At 41.1% G+C, this 24,610-nt stretch overlaps 1 protein-coding gene across 10 annotated transcripts in view; it reads right to left on the bottom strand.

Annotated features, from left to right (window-relative positions):
- LOC129831436 (ubiquitin-associated protein 2-like) overlaps positions 1-24,610 on the bottom strand; it is a 47,665-nt gene that overhangs the window by 12,447 nt on the left and 10,608 nt on the right. For 7 of the 10 annotated variants that reach the window (XM_055894816.1, XM_055894818.1, XM_055894823.1 and 4 more), the window contains exons 4-13: positions 23,437-23,547; positions 23,036-23,210; positions 22,688-22,783; positions 21,931-21,985; positions 20,395-20,439; positions 19,200-19,306; positions 17,498-17,560; positions 17,353-17,405; positions 10,887-10,972; positions 8,586-8,760 (exon numbers count right to left, since the gene is read on the bottom strand). In XM_055894816.1, the coding sequence (XP_055750791.1) occupies positions 8,586-8,760; positions 10,887-10,972; positions 17,353-17,405; positions 17,498-17,560; positions 19,200-19,306; positions 20,395-20,439; positions 21,931-21,985; positions 22,688-22,783; positions 23,036-23,210; positions 23,437-23,547 (966 nt within the window). The remainder of the gene's footprint in view (positions 1-8,585; positions 8,761-10,886; positions 10,973-17,352; positions 17,406-17,497; positions 17,561-19,199; positions 19,307-20,394; positions 20,440-21,930; positions 21,986-22,687; positions 22,784-23,035; positions 23,211-23,436; positions 23,548-24,610) is intronic. The other 3 variants (XM_055894825.1, XM_055894824.1, XM_055894820.1) reach the window with 1 other exon arrangement.

The following is a 24,610-nucleotide window of genomic DNA, read 5'->3' as shown; positions in this document are numbered from 1 at the left end:
ACTACACTGATCTATTTAATTGTGGGCAATAACATTCAAGCTGGATAATAACACCAAAAAACATAAGGCTAGAGAAGTTAATTGATAAATAATACAAACGCAGTCAAGGCCAAAACATGTCGGAAAGGAACCAGGAAGAAAAATGGAGAACCAAACTCTAAGACAAAATTCCTTGACAGACACCGATGATTTATGTTTTTCACCACCTGGTACGCCAAGAGGATAAACCGTTCTGCTAAAAAATCAATAAATTAGGTGTACTTGAACTAAAGAAAAGAAATATAGGAGATGAAGGGGAGCCTTGAAATTAGTGACGAAAACGCCGTGACAATGGACAAAGAAACTAGCTAAAAGATCATCAATACTATTGAAATGGATGTTAAAGAACATGGTTTGAGAGAAGCCTTACTTGGAATACAGACTGTCGGATATTATTCATCCTAATCACACAGGTTTTTTTGCATGGACGATACATTGGAGATAATATAAGACGAGTATGGGTAACAATAGAACGCCGAGAATTCTGGGAAACCAGGCCTGGTATTCATAGCTAACATTGAAAAGTAACACGGGAACTTATATATAAATGCCTGGAATACTTACATTTTGGAGAATCTGTTATACAATGGGTTTTAGTTATGGTAAATAATTGCTACTTCTCAGAAAGCATTAAAAAAATGGTTTTCCACTATCAGCATGCCTATTTATTATGGCCATCAAAATGTTAGCTGTTCAAATCAGATCCAACATTAATATCAAAGGTCTAGAAATCTAGGCCTTAAAAACATAAAGGTGTAATTATAGGCTGATTTTAAAAGAAAATATGAACATCCACAATTTGGATCCCTCCACAGCCTCTATACATTTTCTAACCTCTGGATTACAACCAAATTATGATAAATGCACTATATTACGTATTGATCACTAATAAAAATACAACTTTTACATTACCATGTAGTTTACCAATAAAACGGTCTGATGGTGAAATGAAACTATTAACGGCTATTCACATCCCGAAAGAAAGAAATGATATCACAACAATAAAACATTTTAGAAAGTTACTTATGCTAAGATCTAGCTGTCAATTAGTGGGAAAAAATTATATCTTTGATTTACTTAAGTCATATCCCAGTTTACCCATTTGCTAATGGCCTTGCCTACACCTATCAACTTGTTTTTTAAGTTACAAACAAATAATATAACATTTTATTTAGAATTGCAAGCCAGGCAAAATTCAAAACGGGCCTATTTAATGAATATGAATTCACAGGGCAGAAATGATTAAAAAGCATTACTCTCTCACTAAAGGCTTCAGTCATACAAAAGTTATACTTAAAACCAAACTGTTTCTCTAGGAGATTAGTAAGAACGTCTCACCCCATGTCCAAGAACGTCCTTTAACCTGTTGAGGATGGGGGCGCTGTTGAGACTATTTATGCTAATTGGGTAATTTTTGAAACGGCTTCCCACAAAATCCTTGATCGTACAATATGCATATTATTATTATTATTGGATAGAAAACAGTCTATAGTTTCTATAGGAGTTGAAATTTTGTCTCTAAGTGGAACAGAGCCCATTCTACAGCAATTTCCCTGACATGGAGTCAGATTTCAGAAATGTTGGCCACTGTTCTGAAGTCAGTTAAAAGGGCACTGTTATTGCTATGACTATACAGACACTGCTTACGTCTTCCCCTGGATGCCTTTACGTGATGACGATTTCAATGGGGTCGATTGCGCGTTCACAGGCACTACAAATTAAAAAACCCTGAGACTAGTCATTCTTTTGGAGCTGCGTCATGCGCCTAGAGGACACCGGCCCGCACCTGTTCCAAGCATTAGTGAAGGGGGTAATATTACTCGGGTCATGTTTCTACTCGTTATGGGAGTTAAAAACATCATAAGGTAGTTAATTTAAAGCGTTTTATAGCAATTTATATCCGTTTAGTGCGATTTTGGGACATTTATTTCTTTAACGCTGTGAATAGCTGGGCACGCTTTCAGTTCATCCCGAACGCAGTTGGCATTTCCACATGGCAAGAGGACAGCTTTCCACCAAAAGACGATTACTCCCAAGAAAGGATCCTTTGCCCAAGATACTGATGGAAGAACAGCTCAAAGTAGGACATTTTTATTATGATAAATCGTGTTTCTGTCGAAACATTTTAGTGGCTTAGGACGCCATGTTTTTTGACGTAGCTTCGCTTGGCGCAAACTGTATTGAAAAGTAAGGATAAATTAAAAAATGTAATTCCGCAATTGTATTAAGAAGTAAATTGTCTATCAATCCCTGTCCACCCTATATTTTTTAGTCACGTTTATGAGTATTTATGTATAAGAGTAGATCACTGTCTAAGTGGCGCAAGGACATTTTCTGACCAGCTGAGCTACATTTCACATTGTCTAACCATGATTTTGGTGGCTAAATATAAACATTTTCGATCAAACTCTATATGGATTGTGTAATATGATGTTACAGGAGTGTCATCTGAAGAATTCTGAGAAGGTTAGTGAAAAAATTAATATATTTTTGGCGATGTTGACGTTATCGCTCACTTTGGCTAGAATCAATGCTGGGCTGCTATGTGCTATGCTAATATAACGATTTATTGTGTTTTCGCTGTAAGACACTTAGAAAATCTGAAATATTGTCTGTATTCACAGGATCTGTGTCTTTCGATTCGTGTATGCTGTGTATTTTTACGAAATGTTTGATGATTAGTAAGTAGGTAAACACGTTGCTCTATGTAGTTTTTCTATTCCATTTGTGACGGTGGGTGCAATTGTAACCTATGCCATCTACCTGAAATATGCACTTTTTTCTAACAAAACCTATCCCATACCATAAATATGTTATCAGACTGTCATCTGATGAGTTTTTTTGTTGGTTAGGGGCTATAAATATCTTAGTTTAGCCGAATTGGTGATGGCTACTGGTGTTGGTGGACAAATAAAAGATGGTGGATTATGCTAATGTGTTTTTAGGTAATAGATGTACATCTTTACATATTGTGTCTTCCCTGTAAAACATTTTAAAAATCGGACATGTTGACTGGATTCACAAGATCTGTGTCTTTCATTAGCTGTATTGGACTTTAATGTGTGAAAGTTAAATATTTTAAGAAAATATTTTTTTTGAATTTCGCGGCACTGGTTTTTCAGTGGAGGGGGGGGGGGGGGGGGGGGTTGTGCCGCTAGCGGCACGCTGGTCCTAGACAGGTTAACCCCGCCCCCTTTATTTATTTAGATTGCAACCTCACTTTCGGTTATTTGAAAATTAAATATCCCAAATATTTTAACAAGCCATAGAAAGTTGGTTGCAATTTGAGTTTAATCCACCAGAAAAGACAGAACAAATATTACAACAATTATGGTTAACCTGTTTGGGCTGCAGGGGCAGTATTGAGTAGCCAGATAAAAGGTGCCCATTTCAAATGGCCTCGTACTCAATTCTTGCTCGTACAATATGCATATTATTATTACTATTGGATAGAAAACACTCTAGTTTCTAAAACCGTTTGAATTATATCTGTGAGTAAAACAGAACTCCTTTTGCAGCAAACTTCCTGACCAGGAAGTGGAACGTCTGAAATCGAGGCTGTTCTACTTCCTGCCTATAAATGGGCATGATACGTATTAGTATACGTGCACTTCATAGACCTTCCCCTGGATGTCAAGAGGCGGTGAGAAAAGAAATTTAGTGTTTATCTTGGTCTGAAGTGGAACACAAGCTCTTTGTATGACGTGTCCCCCATTTCTTGTTTTCTGGTGAGCGCGAATAGGGACCTGGATTTGCCTTCTGTTTAGCTGCCGTTATAGGCGACTAATATCTCCGGCTTTGATTTTATTTGATACATGTGACCATATCATCGTAAAGTATGTTTTTTCAATATAGTTTCATCAGATTATTGAATTCTTTTGGGAGTTTTGCCGTGTTCCGTTCTCTTCCGTTTGTTGACATGGAGAACTTCGAGCCACTTGGCTAGTGTGCTTGCTAAATCGAGAGGGAAAATGGACATTCTAAATCCAAACAACGATTGTTCTTGACAAAGGACCCCTTGTCCAACATTCTGATGGAAGATCAGCAAAAGTAAGAAATATGAAATGGCATCATAAAATGTATCTGTCGTACATGTGAATTAGTCGTCGGCGCCCAACTTAGGGGTACTCTAGCTATACCGAAGCTGGATGTCTTTTAGAATTCTAACACTGCGATTTCATTAAGAACTAATGGATCTATCATTTCCTATACAACATGTATTTTTTAGTTATGTTTATGAATAGCTATTTGGTCAGAATATGTGTGTCAGAAAAAGTGTCAAAAAAATATCCGGACGTTGTGGAAAAAGTAGCTACGATAGCAACATGTATAACCACTGATTTCAGCTCTAAATATGCACATTTTCGAACAAAACATAAGTGTATGTATAACCTGATGTTATAGGACTGTCATCTGATGAAGAATATCAAGGTTAGTCAAATTATATATCTTTTACTGGTTTGTTACGATCGCTAACCTTTTGCTACTGGGAAATGGCATGTGTTTCTGGCTATTGTGGTAAGCTAATATAACGCTATATTGTGTTTTCGCTGTAAAACACTTAATAAATCGAAAATATTGGCTGGAATCACAAGATGCCTGTCTTTCATTTGCTGTACACTATGTATTTTTCAGAAATGTTTTATGATGAGTAATTAGGTATTTAACGTTGGTGTCTAATTATTATGGCTGCTTTCGGTGCAATTTCTGATTGTAGCTGCAATGTAAACTATGATTTATATCTGAAATATGCACATTTTTCGAACAAAACATAGATTTATTGTATAACATGTTATAAGACTGTCATCTGATGAAGTTGTTTCTTGGTTAGTTTGGTTGGTTCTTGGTTAGTTAGGTTGGCTTTGTGCATGCTACCTGTGCTGTGAAAAATGTCTGTCCTTTTTTGTATTTGGTGCTGGCTAACATAAATATACGTGCCGTTTTCGCTGTAAAACATTTAAAAAAAAAATCGGACATGTTGGCTGGATTCACAAGATGTGTACCTTTCATTTGCTGTATTGGACTTGTTAATGTGTGAAAGTTAAATATTTAAAAAAAATATCTTTTGAATTTCGCACCCTGCACTTGAGCTGGCTGTTATATTGTGGGCGGCCTCGGGCTGCAGCCATAAGAAGTTAATTAAACACAAATATACAAAATTATTTTTAATAAGCTATGATTTAAAAAATACATATAATATCATAAATTGGACTGGCGGAGATGTCACATGCAGCAAACAAAAATATGGAAATGTCTGCTCTACTCAAGATTACAATGAACTAACTGCAGCATTACCGAAAAGTGGAAGAGGCAAGTGGAAGTGGGAGAAAGTAAAGTAACTTGTCGGTTGAACCTGCATTCTTTTCTATGAGAATAGAACGGTTCAGAACTTTTGTGAAACATTTGAGAGAAAAAAAATGGCAACTAGAATTAAAACTGAACGGCGTTCTGAGCGAGATGGGAGAGGAGCTTAAGGATGGAACAAAAAACAAACAAAATAACTACCGGTACTGTAAAATTTAGACAAGCTGGAAGTAGAAGCCTACAAACGCAGCAAAAAGAAACATCCCTTTATCAGGAACCCATCTTTCAAAGATAATTAGTAAAAATCCAAATACCTTCACAGATCTTCATTGTAAAGAGTTTAAATACTGTTTCCCATGCTTGTTCAATGAACCATAAACAATTAATGAACATGCACCTGTGGAACGGTCGTTAAGACACTAACAGCTTACAGATGGTAGGAAATTAAGGTCACAGTTCTGAAAACGTAGGACACCAAAGAGGCCTTTCTACGGACTCTGAAAAAGACCAAAATAAATATGCCCAGGGTCCCTGCTCACCTGCATGAACGTGCCTTAGGCATGCTGCAAGGAGGCATGTGGACTGCAGATGTGGCCAGGGCAAAAAATTGCAATGTCCGTACTGAGACGCCTAAGACAGCGCTACAGGGAAACATGACAGACAGCTGATCGTCCTCGCAGAGGCAGACTACGTGTAACATCTGCACAGGATCGGTACATCCGCACATCACACCTGCGGGACAGGTACAGGATGGCAACAACTGTCCGAGTTACACCAGGAATGCACAATCCCTCCATCAGTGCTCAGACTGTCCGCAATAGGCCGAGAGGCTGGACTGAGGGCTTGTAGGCCTGTTGTAAGGCAGGTCCTCAGCAGACATCACCGGCAATAACATCACCTATGGGTACAAACCCACCGTTGCTGGACCAGACAGGACTGGCAAAAAGTGCTCTTCACTGACAAGTCGCGGTTTTGTCTCACCAGGGGTGATGGTCGGATTTGCGTTCATCGTCGAAGGAATGAACATTACACCGGGGCCTGTACTCTGGAGCGGGATCGATTTGGAGGTGGAGGGTCCGTCATGGTCTGGGGCTGTGTTGTGTCAGCATCATCGGACTGAGCTTGTCATCATTGCAGGCAATCTCAACGCTGTGCATTACAGGGAAGACTTCCTCCTCCCTCATGTGGTACCCTTCCTGCAGGCTCATCCTGACATGACCCTCCAGCATGACAATGCCACCAGCCATACTGCTCGTTCTGTGCGTGATTTCCTACAAGACAGGAATGTCAATGTTCTGCCATTGCCAGCGAAGAGCCCAGATCTCAATCCCATTGAGCACGTCTGGGACCTGTTGGATCAGAGGGTGAGGGTGAGGGCCCCCCCTTTGTTCAGGGACACATTATTCCACTTCTGTTAGTCACCTGTCTGTGGAACTTGTTCAGTTTATGTCTGTTGTTGAATCTTATATTTATACAAATATTAACACGTTAAGTTTGCTGAAAATAAAAGCAGTTGACAGTGAGAGGACGTTTCTTTTTTGATAGATACCAGGCCAAGTTCTCTGCTGCCATTGACTGGAATGAACTTCTCCCTCACTAGCTTTAAGCACCAGCTGTCAGAGCAGCTCACAGATCACTGCACCTGTACATAGCCCATCTATAATTTAGCCCCAACTACCTAACCCCCTAATGTATTTATTTATTTTGTTCCTTTGCACCCCATTATTTCTCTCTCTACTTTGCACATTCCTCCACTGCAAATCTACCATTCCAGTGTTTTACTTGCTATATTGTATTTACTTCGCCACCATGGCCTTTTTTTTTGCCTTTACCTCCCTTCTTACCTCATTTGCTCACATTGTATATAGACTTATTTTCCTACTGTATGTTTGTTTTACTCCATGTGTAACTCTGTGTTGTTGTATGTGTCGAACTGCTTTGCTTTATCTTGGCCAGGTCGCAATTGTAAATGAGAACCTGTTCCCAACTTGCTTACCTGGTTAAATAAAAGTGAAAAATAATAAGTAACACGATTCAGAGTAGTATCGCCATAACACGTGGAAAATTTGAGTGGCCTTAGCGTCCTGTTCGCCCTGTACCCCCAACGCGTGTTTCCGTTTTCTAAACGTTGTGCTACACAAAAAACCTGTCACTGATATTCACACGTCTACTCAATGCAACACATAGAATTTAACTTCACACTGTATAATAGAATAAATCATAGAATTGCTGCTTTACTCATATTTGTAAATGCCTACCTGTGATATGGAGGAATGAGGGGAAGGGATGCATAATGATCTGCATGTCATTGCATGAAACCTTTACTCTTCAGTAAACAAACGCAGACTCCCTCACACACACGCACTGTTCCCAACTTTCAAAAAACAGGTACCAAACAGAATTTAAGGAGTACCAATTTTCTTTTAATAATCTATTTTAGGCTTTAGGCCTATATGAATCCTACCTTTGAAGCACATCTAATTAGTGAAGCAGACCATTTTCCTTTCTTCAGCCAATCAAATTGGCTTAGACCTACTGCCAAGTTAGCAGGTTGTTAGCTAGGCAACATGACTGAACAAGCCATTATGCCACTTTGCTGTAAAGCTGCAAGCATGCCTGTCGCACTGCTGTACTCGATTTGTCTTTCCTGGCACTCCGAGGCTGCGTGACAGCGTACTTGCAAAGCCTACACTAGCCTGTACACTTGGTTACATCGGAGAAGAAATTACACAATGCATCAACTTCGCTCGCTCTGCACGCTGCTCTAACGTATCAAATACACAAATGTAACAGAAGACTCAGTGACTGCATCCCCACTCACCATCACGGCTAAATTCGATTTTAAAAACTGATTGAGGAATAGATGTGCAGGAAGAGCGGACGGAGAGAAGCAGGTGAGTGATGGCTGGAAGAGGATGCTGGCTGGCTCATTACAGCTCCCACACGTGATATGATATGCGTATGTAAGTGAAGTGGATATTACTGGACCGGCGCATACAAGTGACGAGCGGCTGTTGCTTAAAAAATGTACCTGAATTTATAAACAAAACTGACTTCATTAACATTTTATAACAGGCGCCAGCATGTTCGTTTGATTGGTAGGGCTGAAAAATTTGATAGTATCATACGAAACTGTACTGAAGTATAATTTTTTTTTTGTATATTAACGTTTTGGTACAACACTTTAGTCACTAAAACTGTAGAATAGGGTTAAGGCAGTTTTGTGTGTCCTGTGGGCTCACCATGCTGTGCTGGGTGTAGGAGGTGCTGCTGGAGGTGGTTTGGGACAGCGGCTGCTTGGAGTTGCTGAACACAAGTGACTGGGGGAGGGAGGGGGGCTGGCTGGCCTCTACAGGGCCCGAGGCCTCTGCCTCAGAGGACGGGGAAGTCTTCCCCAGCAGCACTGCCAGGTCAATCCTGCAGGGGACAGAGGTCAGAGTTAGTAATTAGCCTTGTCCGAGCCAGAACAGCCCATAGAGCAGGAGCCCATCTCCTGCTTCTGTAGCGTGAGGCAGCTTTATGTACAAGTACAATCCCTAGACAGGACACTAGCCTATCACAGGGTCTGAGAAACAGACGTTGTTCTGACTCACGTTAGCTAATTGATTGTTTCTGTGATTGTATTATGTTTCATCCACCCCAAAACGTACTGAGATGAAAATCTTAGTCAACACCAGAAGTGCTTGAATTACAAATTTGAATGTTCTACACTCAGTAAAGGTGAAAAGACTTTGGATATTTGACTAGACTGCAGAGTTTGGTGATGTTGAAGACAAGTGTTTTACATGGACATGAGTCAGGATACACAATGCATGGATTTCAGTGAGTGGATGAGGAGTTGTGGTTGTATGTATGTGATATATATATATATATATATATATATATATATATATATATATATATATATATATATATATATATATATATAGTTCTTCCTATAAACTAGGGTACCAGTGAGGGTTTCTTACGCTGGACAACTTGTTACATTACATCATTGATAATAAATCTACCATTTTTTTAATGTGATTGCATTAAGATTTAAGAGGGGAACGTCGCTATATTCAATACAATTCACGAGTCGATTTAAAACCTGTTTAACACTTTCTCATGGTTGGTGTCTTGACAGAGCTGTCCAAAATAGTGACGACAAAAAAAACACTTCTCTGTCCTTGCATTTATGGCAGTCTAAGTTGTCGTTATAATACAAACTGAGTAAAAATATAAAACAACACGTAAAGTGCTGGTCCCATGTTTCATGAGGTGAAATAAAAGATCCCAGAAATGTCTATGTTTACAACCCTGATAGTGAGTATTTCTCCCTTGCCAAGATATTCCATCCACCTGACAGGTGTGGCATATCAAGAAGCTAATTAAACAGCATAATCATGACACAGGTGCAACTTGTGCTGGGGACAATAAAAGGCCACTAAAATGTGCAGTTTTGTCACAATGCTACAGATGTCTAAACTATTGGGGGAGAATGCAATTGGCATGCTGACTGCAGGACTGTCCAGCAGAGCTGTTGCCAGAGAATTTAATGTTAATTTCTCTACCATAAACCGCCTCCATCGTTTTAGAGATTTAACAGTACATCCCACCGGCCTCACAACTGCAGATCACGTGTATGGCGTCGTGTGGGCGAGCGGTTTGGTGATGTCAACGTTGTGAACCGAGTGCCCTATGGTGGCAGTGGCGTTATGGTATGAACAGGCATAAGCTACAGACAACAAACACAATTGCATATTATCTATGGCAATTTGAATGCAGAGATACCGTGACAAGTGGGCCATTCCCCACTGTCATGCCATTCATCCACCGCCATCAACTCATGTTACAGCATTATAATGCTGGTCATATTATTAACAAATCCTTATGCTTTATGCAAAACTTTAAGATTTTTTACAATTTATGAGCCCATTAATGTAAAGTAACATGGGCATATTGTTAACATATATTCATGTTTTATTCAGAACTGAGGTTGTACCAATTGAATAAATCAATACCAAATAATCAATTGCAATGTACAATTAACTGCAATGGGAAATGAATAATTAGAACTACAATTAGAAATAAAACAAAGTATCACAGTCAATTATGAAGAGGTGACCTAGTACCAATACCCTCATATCTGGCCTAGGCCTATATCTCTCATATGTTTTTCACTCTAAAACATGCGCGCAAAAAAATACTCACCAAATCTCTCCCATGGGCACACGCTCTGCCAGCCAGTCAAGTGGATCTCGACAGGCATTGTAATAGTTAAAAAATAGGTTTGGAATAATGCGGTTTGCAATGCTGCCTATAACACTTAACGTGCTGTTCCCATCATCTCGCTCACTTAAAAAAGATGTATTGTGCTAGGCCCGTTGTATAAATGGAGTTATGGGCCAATTTCCATATATTCCTCCAAGAAAACACACGGAACCTTTTAAAAATTGAGCCAATGTCACAAATTGACCAAATTGTTGATAGAAAGACACGTGTGATAGCATGACTAGAGGGAATGGCTGTGGGTGTGTGCATTACGTGTCAGACCCACCCACCTCTGTCCTGCAGTGATGGTGACATTCTCCTGGGGGAGTGGCATGGAGACCACACTGGAGGCTGTGAAGATCTTGGTCTCTGACAGCTAGAGATGAGAGAGAGAGAGAGAGAGAGAGAGAGAGAGCGCAAGATGAGCAATTGAAGTATAAAAAATAAATGAAACAGAAAAAAAATCAAATAGACAAACTCGTATCTGTTAGATGTGTGACCTATTCCGATAAGGGTAACTAGTGCAGCACAAACACCAAAGTAAACAGAACCTAGGCCTAGATTTATTTATTTTCATCTTCCCTTGACATTTATACTTACTTTCACACACCAGCTTGCTGAGCGGGCCCTAGCGAAGCCAGCAACTTGTGTAAAGTGCGAGTAGTTATATTCTTCCACAAGATATTTTGTATTCATTTACAGACCATTTTACATTTTATTTAGAGTGTATAGACAGACGGCCTGTAGAGGTCCGGACCGATAAAATGTGTTTTCTGATTGCAGAGAAAAATTAGCGGGCGCGAGACTAAAATGTGGGACTTCGAAATGCCCATCTGACGCTATCGGGAATTTATCAGCCTCCATATGTGGTCTTAGCAAATTGTCTGACCTGCTGTATAACTATGCTCAATTTGAATTAGTAACAATGATTTTAAATCGAGATTGGTTAATGCTAGTATTGGATGGGCTGAAAGATATTTGTACTGAGCTAACCCAGCTGATAACTAAACACAGAATAATATCTAAAGGAGGATTTTTCAAACATAATCAAAATTTTACAGCCAATTGGATATTTACCAATGAGATTAGTCACCACTACCTAAAATCTCACGCATTACTACAAAAGAGACTAACAACTTTAATATGCAGTTTTTTATGTCTGAGCTGGGGTTAAGTGACTGAGGTATTGTCAACCAACATCGATCATGTCCTTAATTGTTTAATTTCCCTGTTTAACTCTGTTGCAGATAAACATGTCATACAAAAAAACTAAGGGTTAAAGACTGATGTAATCCTTGGTTAACGCATGAATTGTGATAACATCCTTTTGTTAACCGAACCTAGAATACTTCAAATGCCGACCGTATTACCTCCCAAGAGAATTCACTTTGGTTATAGTCACAGCCGTGTATTCCCCCATCAAGCCAATACCACGAAGACCCTCAAAGAACTTCACTGAACTTTATGCAAACTGGAAACCACATAACCTGAGGCAGCATTTATTGTAGCTGGGGATTAAAACAAAGCAAATGAGGAAAAACGATGCCGAAATTCAAACACATTGACTGTAGTACTTGCGCTGGAAAAACATTGGACCACTGCTACTCAACTTTTCAAAATGCTTACAAGTCCCTCCCTTCGGCAAATCTGATCACAAGTCCATTTTGCTCCTCCCTTCCTATAGGCAGAAACTCAAACAGGAAATACCCGTGCTAAGGTCTATTCAACTCTGATCTGACCAATCGGAATCCAGGCTTCAAGATTGTTTTGATCATGCAGACTGGGATATGTTCTGGGTAGCCTCCGAGAATAACAATGACTAATACACTGATACAGTGACTGAGTTCATCAGGAAGTGTATCGGAGAAGTTGTACCCAGTGTGACTTAAAACCTACCCAAACCAGAAACCATGGACAAATAGCAGCAAAACTGAATTATTGTTTAATTCCTTCCTCCGTATCGGGAATCAAATAAGCTAAGCGTCAGTACAGAGACAAAGTGGAGTCGCAACTCAACAGCTCAGAGACGAGACGTATGTGGCAGGGTCTACAGACAATCACAGACTACAAATGGAAAACCAGCCACGTCGAGGACACTACCGTTTTGCTTCCGGACAAACTAAACACCTTTGGCCGCTTTGATAACACAGTGCCACCGACGTGGCCCGCTACTACCAAGGACTGTGGGCTCTCCTCCGTGGCCGACGTGGGTAAGACATTTAAGCGCGTAAACCCTCGCAAGGCTGCCGGCCCAGAAGGCATCCCTAGCCGCGTTCTCAGAGCATGCGTAGACCAGCTGGCTGGAGTGTTTCATAATCAACCTCTCCCCATCCCAGTCTGCTGTTCCCACTTTCTTCAAGATGTCCACCATTGTTCCTGTACACAAGCAACTGTAACTGAACTAAAATTACTATCACCCCGTAGCACTCACTTCTGTCATCATGAAGAACTGAGGCGCTATTCAGGGATCATACCACCGCTACTGTACCAGACACCCTAGACCCACTTCAATTTTCTTACTGCCCCAAGAGCCACAGACTATGCAATCGCCATCGCACTGCCCGATCCAATATGGACAAGAGGAATACCCATGTAAGAATGTGTTTCATTGACTATAGCTCAGCATTCAACACCATAGATCATCACTAGGCTCGGGGACCTGGGTCTGAACCCGGCCCTGTGCGACTGGGACTTCCTGAAAGGCCGCACCCAGGTGTTGAAGGCTGGAAACAAGCTTCAAGTTTCTCGGCGTACACATCACTGATATGAAATGGTCCACCCACACAGACAAGGCGGTGCAACAGCGCCTCTTCAACACGAGGCTGCTGAAGAAATTTGGCTTGGCCCCTAAACTTTTACAGATGCACAATTGAGAGCATCCTGTCGGGCTCTATCACCACCTTGCACAGCAACTGCACCGCCCACAACTGCAGGACTCTACAGAGGGTGGTGCAATCTGAACCAACGCATCACCAGGGGCATATGCCTGGCCTCCAGGAAACCTACAGCACCCAATGTCACAAAAAGGGCAAAAATATCACAAAAAAGGACATCAACCACCCGAACCACAGCCTATTCACCCCGCTATCATCCAGGTGCATCAAAGCTGGGACCGAGAGACTGAAAAACAGCAGGCTGTTAACTTCTTTGGGACAGGGGGGGTAGTATTGAGTAGCTTGGATAAAAAGGTGCCCAGAGTAACCTGCCTGCTACTCAGTCCTAAAAGCTAGAACATGCATATAATCAGTAGATTTGGATAGAAAACACTCTGAAGTTTCTAAAACTGTTTGAATTATGTATGTGAGTATAACAGAACTCAAATGGCAGGCAAAAACCTGATAAAAAAATCCAACCAGGAAGTGGGAAATCTGAGGTTTGTAGTTTTTCAACTCTTTGCCTATCCAAGATAGTGGAAATGGGGTGATATTGCACTTCCTAAGACTTCCACTAGATGTCAACAGTCTTTAGAACCTTGTTTGATGCTTCTACTGTGAAGGAGGGGGGAATGGGAGCTGAATGAGTCAGAGGTCTGCCAGAGTGGCATGAGCTGGTATCGCACGTTCACGTGAGAGGTAGCTTGCTTTCCATTGCAATTCTACAGACAAAGGAATTCTCCGGTTGGAACATTATTGAAAATTTATGATAAAAACATCCTAAAGATTGATTCTATACTTCGTTGACATGTTTCTACGAACTGTAATATGACTTTGTCTGAACTTTTTAGCATATGTTATTGTAGGTGTTGTGAAATGCTTGTGTTCCTAGCTCCAACAGTGCAGTAGTATCTAACAGTTCACAACACATCTAAAAGTAAAAGAATGGATTCAAGAAATATAAATATTAGATTGAACAATGTTGGAGTGGCATTGACTAAAATACAGTAGAATAGAATACAGTATATACATATGAGACGAGTAAAGCGTTTCTGGTGTTATCCCTAAGATCTGGAAAGCGGAACGTCCTCCCCCTACATAGAGATACTTCTGACTTAAATGCCATTCAATTTCCAGATTATCTTGCCTTTCCAATGTTTAAGAATCCCTTACTACCTTTCAGCTAAGAACTTTAAATTCACTATATTCTGAATTTGCACCAATCTGGTTTTAGACATGGACATAGCAGTTTCAGCTGCTATGGTTGTTTAAGATGCGTTCAATTGTTTGGATCAAAAATAATTGTGCTACCTCATTTATAGACCTTTCCAAGCCCTTCGATACCGTTGACAGTACGGACTTTGCCATTTATTGCCCTGGGCAGGGACCCTGGGCATCTCTGTGTTTTTCAGAGTCAGTAGAAAGGCCTCTTTAGTGTCCTAAGCTTTCATAACTGTGACCTTAATTGCCTACCGTCTGTAAGTTAGTCTTAACGACCTTTCCACAGGTGCATGTTCATTAATTGTTTATGGTTCATTGAACAAGCATGGGAAACTGTTTTAACCCTTTAAAATGAAGATCTGTGAAGTTACTTGGATTTTTACAAATTATCTTTGAAAGACAGGGTCCTAAAAAAGGGACGTTTTTTTGTTGTTGCCGAGTTTAGAAAGCCCTGGTTGGTTTAACGTAAACGGGGATAAGACTAAATACATTATGTTCTCTGGTTCTCGCAAGAATGTTTCAGATGGAAAACATATTTATTAATTGGATGGATCTGCCATTGATTGGGTTCCCGCCTACAAGTATCTGGGCATTTGGATTGATAGACTTAATGTTTTAAAAACATACGGATGAGCTACTTAAAAAGCTAATATTTAAAAGTGGGCTTTTTTTTTGACATAGAACTTTCCTCTCCCTATATAGCAGGAAGCAGATTGTACAGTCAGCTTTCCTGCCAGTTATTGATTATGGTGACACCATTTACCAGATTTCAGCACCCACTACGCAAACCTAGGGATGTGGTCTACCATAGCACTATTCGTTTTATCCCTGGTGACAGTTTTAATACTCACCACTGCATCCTGTATCAAAAGGTTGGCTGGTCCTCATTAAAGTCCCGTAAATCAATTCATTACTCTTTTTGACTACGAAGCCATAATATACAAGCTTCCAAATGACAACGTTGTTGCTAACGTATAAAATGAGCTACCAAACCCACTCACAGGACTGGTTAACTCGAGGTCCCCATGGTCTCAACAAATTAAGGTAGATCCTCCTTTAGTTTTAGTGCCCCCCACTGTTGGATTAACCTACAAAATTCCTTGCATCTTGATTCCTTGGTATCCGCTAGGGCAGTTTAAGACTATGGTAATTAATGAATTCATTGAGGATTGCAGTTTGAGTGTAGACCTGGGCGATATGGCTAAAATATGGTATTATTCATTTTCTTTGACAGTTTGACATGTTTTTGATTAATAAAAGTTCTAAATTTGATTATTTCAATGGGCCTTTCTCCATTCAGATTGTTTTATACTGTTCAATTCAACATCAACCGAAAATCATTTCCATTAATTTCTGCATTTCCTGCACCCATTTGCGATCATTTCCACACTGCCACGATACAGGCAAAAATACTAGGCCTTATTTTTAACCAAATGTTGCAATTGCGATTTAGATCAAAACACGTGGGTTAACTTTTGGAATCATGGAAATGGAATGTGTATTATAATTCTATAGTTAGAATATAAATAGTGGGCACTTTGAATACAGTGTTTGACATGACAACGAAGGAAAATGCAATGGACGAGTTATTGTGAGAGGGTAGGAACCAAAGTGATGTTCAGTGTTTCCTAGGGGATCCTATAATATTTGGCTACATTAAATCTTTATTCATGATACGCCATTCCTCTTTGATTTAGAAGATAGTTGCAAACATGCTGATGTAGCGGAGTAAACCAAAAAAATGGACATTACACACAGTGTATCACATTTAACAAACCAAACATTCAAATACCGTTACAGAAGGTAAAGTAAAAACCCAAACCGGTCCATGCATAAATACCGGTATATCGTAAAATATGGTATACCGCCCAGCCCTAATTGAGTGTAGTGGATGCATCATGTCATGGGTATGCATGTGATCATTAAGGACAGGTGAGTTTTTCCCAGGATAAAAAACAGAAATAGAGCTAAGCACATGCAAAAACCTACAGGATACCCTGTCTCAGTCTGCTTTCCACCAGGCACTGGGAGATTAATTCACTACTCAGTAGGTCAAGAACCTCAAAACACAAGGCTAAATCTACACTGGAGTTGCTTACCAAGAAGACAGTCAATGTTCCTGAGTGGGCGAGTTACGGTTTGGACTTAAATCTACGGCAAGACCTGAACATGATTGTCTAGCAATGATCAACAACCAATTTGACAGAGCTTGAAGAATTTAAAAAATAATAAAAATGGGCAAATGTTGCACAATCCTGGTGTGGAAAGCTCTTAGAGAGAATTACCCAGAAAGACTCACAGCTGTAATTGCTGCCAAAGGTGTTCTACCAAGTATTGACTCAGGGGGATGAATACTTATGTAAGTGAGATATCTGTATTTCTTTTTCAAAACATGTTTTCACTTTGTCATTACAGGGTAATGTATGTAGATGGGTGAGAAAAAAAAATCTATTTTGAACCATTTTGAATTCAGGCTGTAAAAAAGTCAAGGTGTATGAATAATTTGAGGGTGCTATATGCAGAAACATACAATGTGATTTGTCATCATTTTTACGGTCAAAAGATGAGATCTGTCAAAATACGGAGTACATCAATCATTAAGTCATACATCAAATAGGCACACCACCAAATCAATAAATAGACATAGTGAAAAGGTACTCACGTCCTCATTCCAGTCCTCAGTACCCCACTCTTCTGTCGCGCTCCTCCAGGCACCTATAGGAATGTAGAGGGGAAAACATTTGTGAGTAACAGGTTTCGAACCAACCAGGCGTCAAACAAAAGAAAGGATGGCGGTTCAATCTTACAAGGGGCAGAGTCAAACTTGGGTTGGTAATTTGTCCCCTCTCCTCCTGCAGAGTACTCAATCCCTACAAAAAGGAGAAGTGAAAGGTGAGACATGTAAGATTACAGAGGGGTATACTACGTACCGGGTTTGAGGTGTTAGCGAGTTAACTTTGGTCAACTGAGTTTAACTCGGGATAAGCTGGACCATGAAAATAGCTCACCTTAAAGCCAAGTACATTTCTATGGCAACGAATCCTTCAGAACTAACTTGCTCCAGGGCAGACTAACCTCATTTATTTAGAATGAAGCGTGAGCTGCGAGTTGAGCAATAAAATCAGATTCCCTCCCACTTGCTAAGAATTTGTCATCATCCCCTTCATTTGAGAAAGACTGATTAAATATTTTATTACCCAAATGTTTAAAAAATAATGTTAAAATAGTGTAACGGTACACGTATTCGTACCAAACAGTTCGATAAGGGGACTTCGGTTCAGCCTGTGAAACCAAATGAATACAAAAAAAACAGATCCACCCCTTTATGAGTCACAAGCACGCAACTGACACTTAAGGAGACAGTGTCATGGTGCGTTAGTAACCAAGTGGAAATTTACCACATACGACATGAGAAAGATCCACTTGAACGGCCCTCAAACTGGTAATTACTAGTGGGAAACTAGTCTATCATCCACTTCTCCCACATGGTGACCTCTGAAGTCACCTACTAAAAAAATGGCCACTAGAAGATTAGTTTTAGCAGTTAATACAACAAAATATATATATAACCATCTATTAATGTGTTTTAACTCATTTGTTTACACATATGATAGCTGTACTTTTAGTTTCTTTGACACCAAATGGTTTCTCAACGAGTTCAAATCATGAATGCATTCAACTTGTATTTACAACTTCACAACAATTTTGAAAGCTGAACATTGTGAATGGCATTTAATTCACGCTGTACCAAAACGTGACCCTAAAACCGCAATACATACAGAACCGTTCCACCCCTATTAAAATACCTATCACATTACACATTTAGTAATAGAATGCACTTGAAACTTCACACAGTAAAACTTAACTAAAATGATTTTATCGATAGGGTTGGGGAATAGGTGCTTCTGCATTGATAAGTACAGCAAAGACTTAACGATAAGTCATAAAATAAAGACGACACTTCTAAGAGCCTATTTCACACCATAGCCAGAATGGTCTCAATTAAGAGTTCAACTAGCCACATGCACGCCCATTACAAGCCTGCTAGAGTTAGCAGCAGGCAGACGAGCAATATTCACCGTCGTAGTACAGGTGAAGTCTGAGCTGGAATGTTAAGCTAACTGAAGCTGGCTAGCTTAAGAAAACCCTGAGTTAGAGCTAGCTTGCATCGTAATATACTCCTCAAATCATTCCCAAGACGAGCAAATTAAGTCAGACCCCATGGAGAGTTAGCAGTAACTAACAACTAGGCCACACCCCCACCTAACCCTTTGGTGAGCCAGCTGGGTTTTCCACCATCTTGCCTACACCCATCTTTCTGATTATTTCAGGTCTACAGGAAGCGTAAAGGCTTTGTGTTTTTGGACTAGGCACTAGCTTGGTTTCTTAGTGGTTCCTTCCTTTGGCTCTAGATAAACTAGATGGACTTCCCACCATCTTGCAGAGATATATGAAGTGTCTAGGCTGGGTGGATTTGGACTGGGGCTGAGCAGTAGCTGGGTTCCTTACTGGGTCCTTCCTCTGGCTCCAGGTTTCCCGTGTTGTTCCAGGTGCTTCCCCCGCTGTAGCTCTCCTCTGTCTGGGTCGGCTCAGCGTAGTCTGCCGGGTTGAATGTTCTACAAAAGAGAAGAAGCCGTGGTTTTGAGCACAACCCCTTCCTATGCGTCTACCAACTGGAATATTTGACTGGGGTGAGATATACTGTAAAGGAGGAAGTAAGTAGGCAGCGAGATCGAGGAAGTGATTGAGGTGATCTGATGTTTAGCAGTTAGACAACATTCATCTGAGAAATCTCAGGATGACAGATTCAAAGATACTGAAGGAGGACAACCAAGGAATGGGAAAATAATCCAGGCAGTGCCTTATTTTTCCTCAACTCTTTCTCTGGCACTGTGCGATGGCAAAAAACATAACGTCTTTCAACCCATCATTTCACAGCAACGCTTCAGAGACAATTATAGAAAAGCACGCATCCTTAAAATAACTGTTCTCTTGCTTCTTTCAGGCTCAGGCACACAAGTTGTACAGTGCAGTACAACCTAGTGCAGTACAGTAGATGGACTTCAGCCATTTTCAGGATCTGACTGGAATTCACACTATTCATGTTTGACTAGCTCCCAGTGAGAACCAACGATAACAGGGGTGCTGTAGATTGGCATCGAGGGACTCTTGATTGAACCACTGGTCACGCCCATTTAATAGTATTTAAATACCGTATCCCCGACATAGAAACATTAGAATAAGCTACTACTGTAGTTTGTATTTTAGTTTAGCTTGTGTACATTCCCCAGCGTAGAGATGTATAGATTTAATGTTGATACTGCTACAGTGCTATTTGGGTTATTAATTGGATTCGTCCTGCCGTTCTTGATTTATTGCACCCCCCCCATACATTGATATTTGACAGAATTGTTAAGATAAGCATTTCAACGCACTGCTATAACACCTGCCAAACTGTAAGCGACCAATAAACGTTCATTTGATTTCTTATGGGGCTTGTGTGAACAGGTTTACCCTCGATGTTCAATAGACGGCTGTCATTTAATTCCATATCGTGTTACCAGGGTGCACGACATTGGTTTCATCTGCCCTGATACCCTGTGTGTCTAGCTCCATCCTTCCCTCTCTCGTGGCATTTGGCAGAATGATCCCCCCAACAGATAGCAAGATTGACACACTGACACACCAGTGGCGGTGCACTCACCTCTCATCTCCTGAAAAATCATATCTGGGCCCCTTATCAATCTGGCTTTAGAGGAAAAACAACAGCAACGATTACAAGCAGCACAACGGGGACAGATGGGGATGCAGTGTGTGGTTTTAGACTTCATTATTTTACAGAGGAATGTAGGGAAAATCACATGCATGGACAAGTCACTACACTCACACTTCTGCAACACACATCTGTCAACACTGCATTGATGGGGCAGTGTCACTTTCTATAGGTGTAGTTGGGTAGAATAAATAAAGGGGAAAACATGGCTGCCAAACAAACACTCAAACTGAAGACTGTGTTCCATAAGTAACAATAATTGCATTATGATCAGGAGAGGAAGCACAGTTAAAACCAACAGAACAACACACTCATGCAAACACAGGCGCCCAAAGGCCACAAGAGCAGCAGCGGAAGCAACACACCCGAAGAGGGACATGTTGGGGACAACGCAACACAAACTGCCTGGCTGTCAGTCTGTGTAAGCCTATGGCGCTGGCTCACTCACGCTCCAGGTTAGTCACTATCAGAACAAGCCAAACTTACGCACAAGTACAGCCAACGCATTGGCGCTCTCCTCTAACGTATCCCTATTAACACTGTAGAATAACATTAAAAGAATTTCAACTTGTTAAAATGAAAGCACTGATGCAGTTGAAGTAGCCATTAAAACACAATTTTCACATTTTATGATCAGTTAATCTTATGTTCCACAAACCAGGTGCTTCAGACATAAAAATCACCATTAATTATTGCAGAGGGATGAAATTAACATGCAGGTTCATCTTTGAGGAAGCGTTTTAACCTGCTGCACCCCTGGGAAAGAGCCCACACTAGCAGTGCCCACTCACCTAAACCTCACAAAGCCTGGTCTTTGACAACCCTAGAAATAGTACTGGCATCTCACTGGGGCTTAATGCTAGCCCTAACACCTCGGAGGAATTATATAGCCAACTAAGTGTTAATTATAATTAAATACAAAGTGACATACAAGATAGCAATATGTCTAATGTAGAGTGAATTTGATACGACTCATTATCAAAGCCGGTATAAAGGGCTGCTTACAATCTCGTCACTGTGAGCCTCGTCAAATCAATAAAAAATATATAGTATATATGACATCTAGGGTGCTCAATGACCAGGATTGGGTAAGAGGCAATGCATACACAGACAGACAATACAAACACACAAACCGGTGCTCCATTCAACCCAAAGGGAAAGACAAGGAACAAGAACACACCATGTCAGAGACACTGAGAGCAGAACCCTATGTGCAACTATCTCAATGCCCAACCGTTGAGTTACATGTATGGTGTGGGGTCTACCAATATCGGACTTTAATGCAAATCCCATAGACAAAAGTGTACAGAGGTGGTCAGATTGAGTTACATAAGGGTTTATGTACAGCCCATTTCAACTTGATTTGGTCGATGTGTATTCTTAAAATGGGCCAGGTCCTGCTCTCTGGTGACCATGGCAAAATGGAACAGACATGTTCCTCTGTGAGCAGCACAGGTGTTCACTTACCCCATGCCCTGCGCAGAAAAGCGGCCCCCTCGCCTGCCTCGCTCCCGTTCTCCCCCTAGAGAGGGACAGACAAGTTACACCACTGACCCAAAAAATACTACAGAAAATAGAATGCATTGTCCCTTGAGGAACATTTGCCGCCTTGAATGCACATAAAAATGGTATTGAGCGCACTACAGAGAACGCATGGCTCTAGAATGCAACCATTTAGCGAACGTTTGACTTGGCTGAGTGTAAAACATTTAATTGGTCTAATTGGTGCACGCTTCACATCGAGTGCATATAGGCCTCAAGTTTACTGTTAGATTATTAATACATGGCTACTAGCAGTAGGTATTATATTTAGAGTTAGCAATCTAACGCATGTGTTTTGAGTTTCTACTTTCTCAGGTAGTTGAATTAGCCCATGTGATATTAATGCACAGATGTATGCAAAGCCATCCCTATTAAAAAATAAAATGTGAATATTTTGGAGCTCTATTTTGACAGTAACCGCCTAATTGTCAACCCAACATTTCTGACAATAACTAGAACAGGGAGCACATCAAAATATCTTGAATCATGCGCATTCCTGACAAAATCATGGACTGGTGCCACCAACTGAAAAAGTTAGCAGCACCAGGGTAAAAGGTTAATCCGGAGCACTGGAATGCTATGACATCTGACACACTAGGAGGGGGGCATCAGCCTTAGTTTGTGTTGGGAACTTGTTTCAGGAGTCTAACCAACAGCTCTTGCCAACGATCGAGGGACTTACCTCTTCCTCTGCCCCTCCCCCTGTGGCCTCGCTCTGTGCCCCTGCCTGCTATCCCAGCAGCCTTTCCTCCATCCAGACCATTCTCCTGTACACGGACTGAGAGGAGATGGCGGGCGCATTAGAGGTAGTGAGGAAAAACAGACTTGTGTGGAGTCAGAAATTACGTTTGAAGTTAGACATGTCTGTTCAGTCGCTACAATGGCAATATTTCTTCCAGAAATCTAAGGAGAGAATGTTTGTAGCACACACTGTCCCCTCCATAACAAGAGCAGAAGCTACAAAGAGCCTATTTGTATGCCAGTGTCACGTCCCATGACCCTAAAGCAAAGGCATGTGAGTTCTACTCACACTCTCGTCCCCTACTAGCCCCTCTACCCCTGCGTGGGGCACCACCTCGACGACGTGCCACGTCCCTCTCTGCTCCCCTCTCCCGGTTCTCCTTTCCTTCCTCTCCGGTCTCAGCATGGCCAGGCTCCTTCTGACCGGACACTCCTTTCTTCTTCCCCACCATCTCCCAAGAGTCCTGAGGAGAGAGGTGAGGTGACAGGGTTCAGTTTGATTATGTTACGGGATAACCCTAACTTCCACCTAGTGGAATTTTCACTTAGTCTCCCACTGACATGAATGCATACCAAAGTGAAAAATCCACTTTAAGTGGAAGTTAGGATTCTCCCTGTAATGAGCTGGATGGGTAACTTGGTTTACTCCCTCCGTCAACTACTAAGCCCGGACACAAAGGCCAAACTCACAGTATCTGGGCTACCTTCCAGCAACACGTTGATGGCTCTGTTGACATCCCCGTTGCAGTCATGCAGTGCAATCATAGACTCATCCTGGTCCTTGCCTGTAATGTCAATCAGCTGGACAGGGAAATGGATAAGAAACTTCGATGAGTATATTGCAACGTAGCCCTTTACCCTCATAAGTGTTGAAAACTGCATATTTGGGCACTAATAAGCACTTAAAATTGGAACCCAGTGGCTGTAAAGTAACATGATATAAAATGTCAGTGCAGTATCTGCGCTTCATAGCGCTGTATGGGTTTTGACTGACCCTTTTAACACCTCACACACAAATAACAAGTTGCCAACATCCCTCCCACTAAAATGGACAACTATTGTACATTTGGCCTCGTGAGTAGCACAGCAGTGGTTGAGGCATCACTACAGATTCGGGTTCGATCCCGGGCCGTGTCGCAGCCGGCTGCGACCGGGAGACCCATGAGGCGATGTACAATTGGCCCAGCATCGTCCGGGTTAGGGGAGGGTTTGGCCGGCATGTTCTTGTCCCATCGCACTCCAGCGACTACTTATGGTGGGCTGGGTGCATGCAAGCTGACACGTCGCCAGTTGTATGGGGATTCCTCCGACACATTGGTGCGGCTGGCTTCTGGGTTAAGCGAACTTAGTGTAAAGAAGCAGTGCGGCTTGGCAGGGTCCTGTTTCGGAAAATGCAAGGCTCTCGACCTTCACCTCTCCTGAATCCGTACGGGAGCTGCAGCGATGGTACAAGACTAATTACCGATTGGAAATCACAAAATTGGGGGTACATTTGAGAGGACTACGTATTTTGAAATATGAGATGTTGAGGATTATAATAAATATGACTTTGATGTCATACAAGCAAGTCAAACACCTGTGAAAGCCTAAAACCCAAAGACTATTGTATAACTTAGTAAGTCTTGCTGGCAATAGAACAACCCTTCAAATGATGCCCACCTGAACCAGATAGATTTTTAAAAAATGGGTCATTTTTGGATTGTATAAGTAGTAATAGTGTTGGCTGGGATGTAGGGTTGTCCCCCAAACAAAACTACAAGTGCATGGTCTAGTTTCAACGGCACAGCTAGGAGAGCTAAACATTTATATATTGAGTCATAAGTGTTTTGTAATTACTTAGGAGAGGTGTATGGCCAACTTGAGA

The sequence above is a fragment of the Salvelinus fontinalis genome, chromosome 32, assembly GCF_029448725.1.
Source record: "Salvelinus fontinalis isolate EN_2023a chromosome 32, ASM2944872v1, whole genome shotgun sequence".
NCBI lineage: Eukaryota > Metazoa > Chordata > Actinopteri > Salmoniformes > Salmonidae > Salvelinus > Salvelinus fontinalis.
The sequence above is the reverse complement of the archived record's forward strand: the minus strand, read 5'-3'. Positions and strand labels throughout refer to the sequence as shown.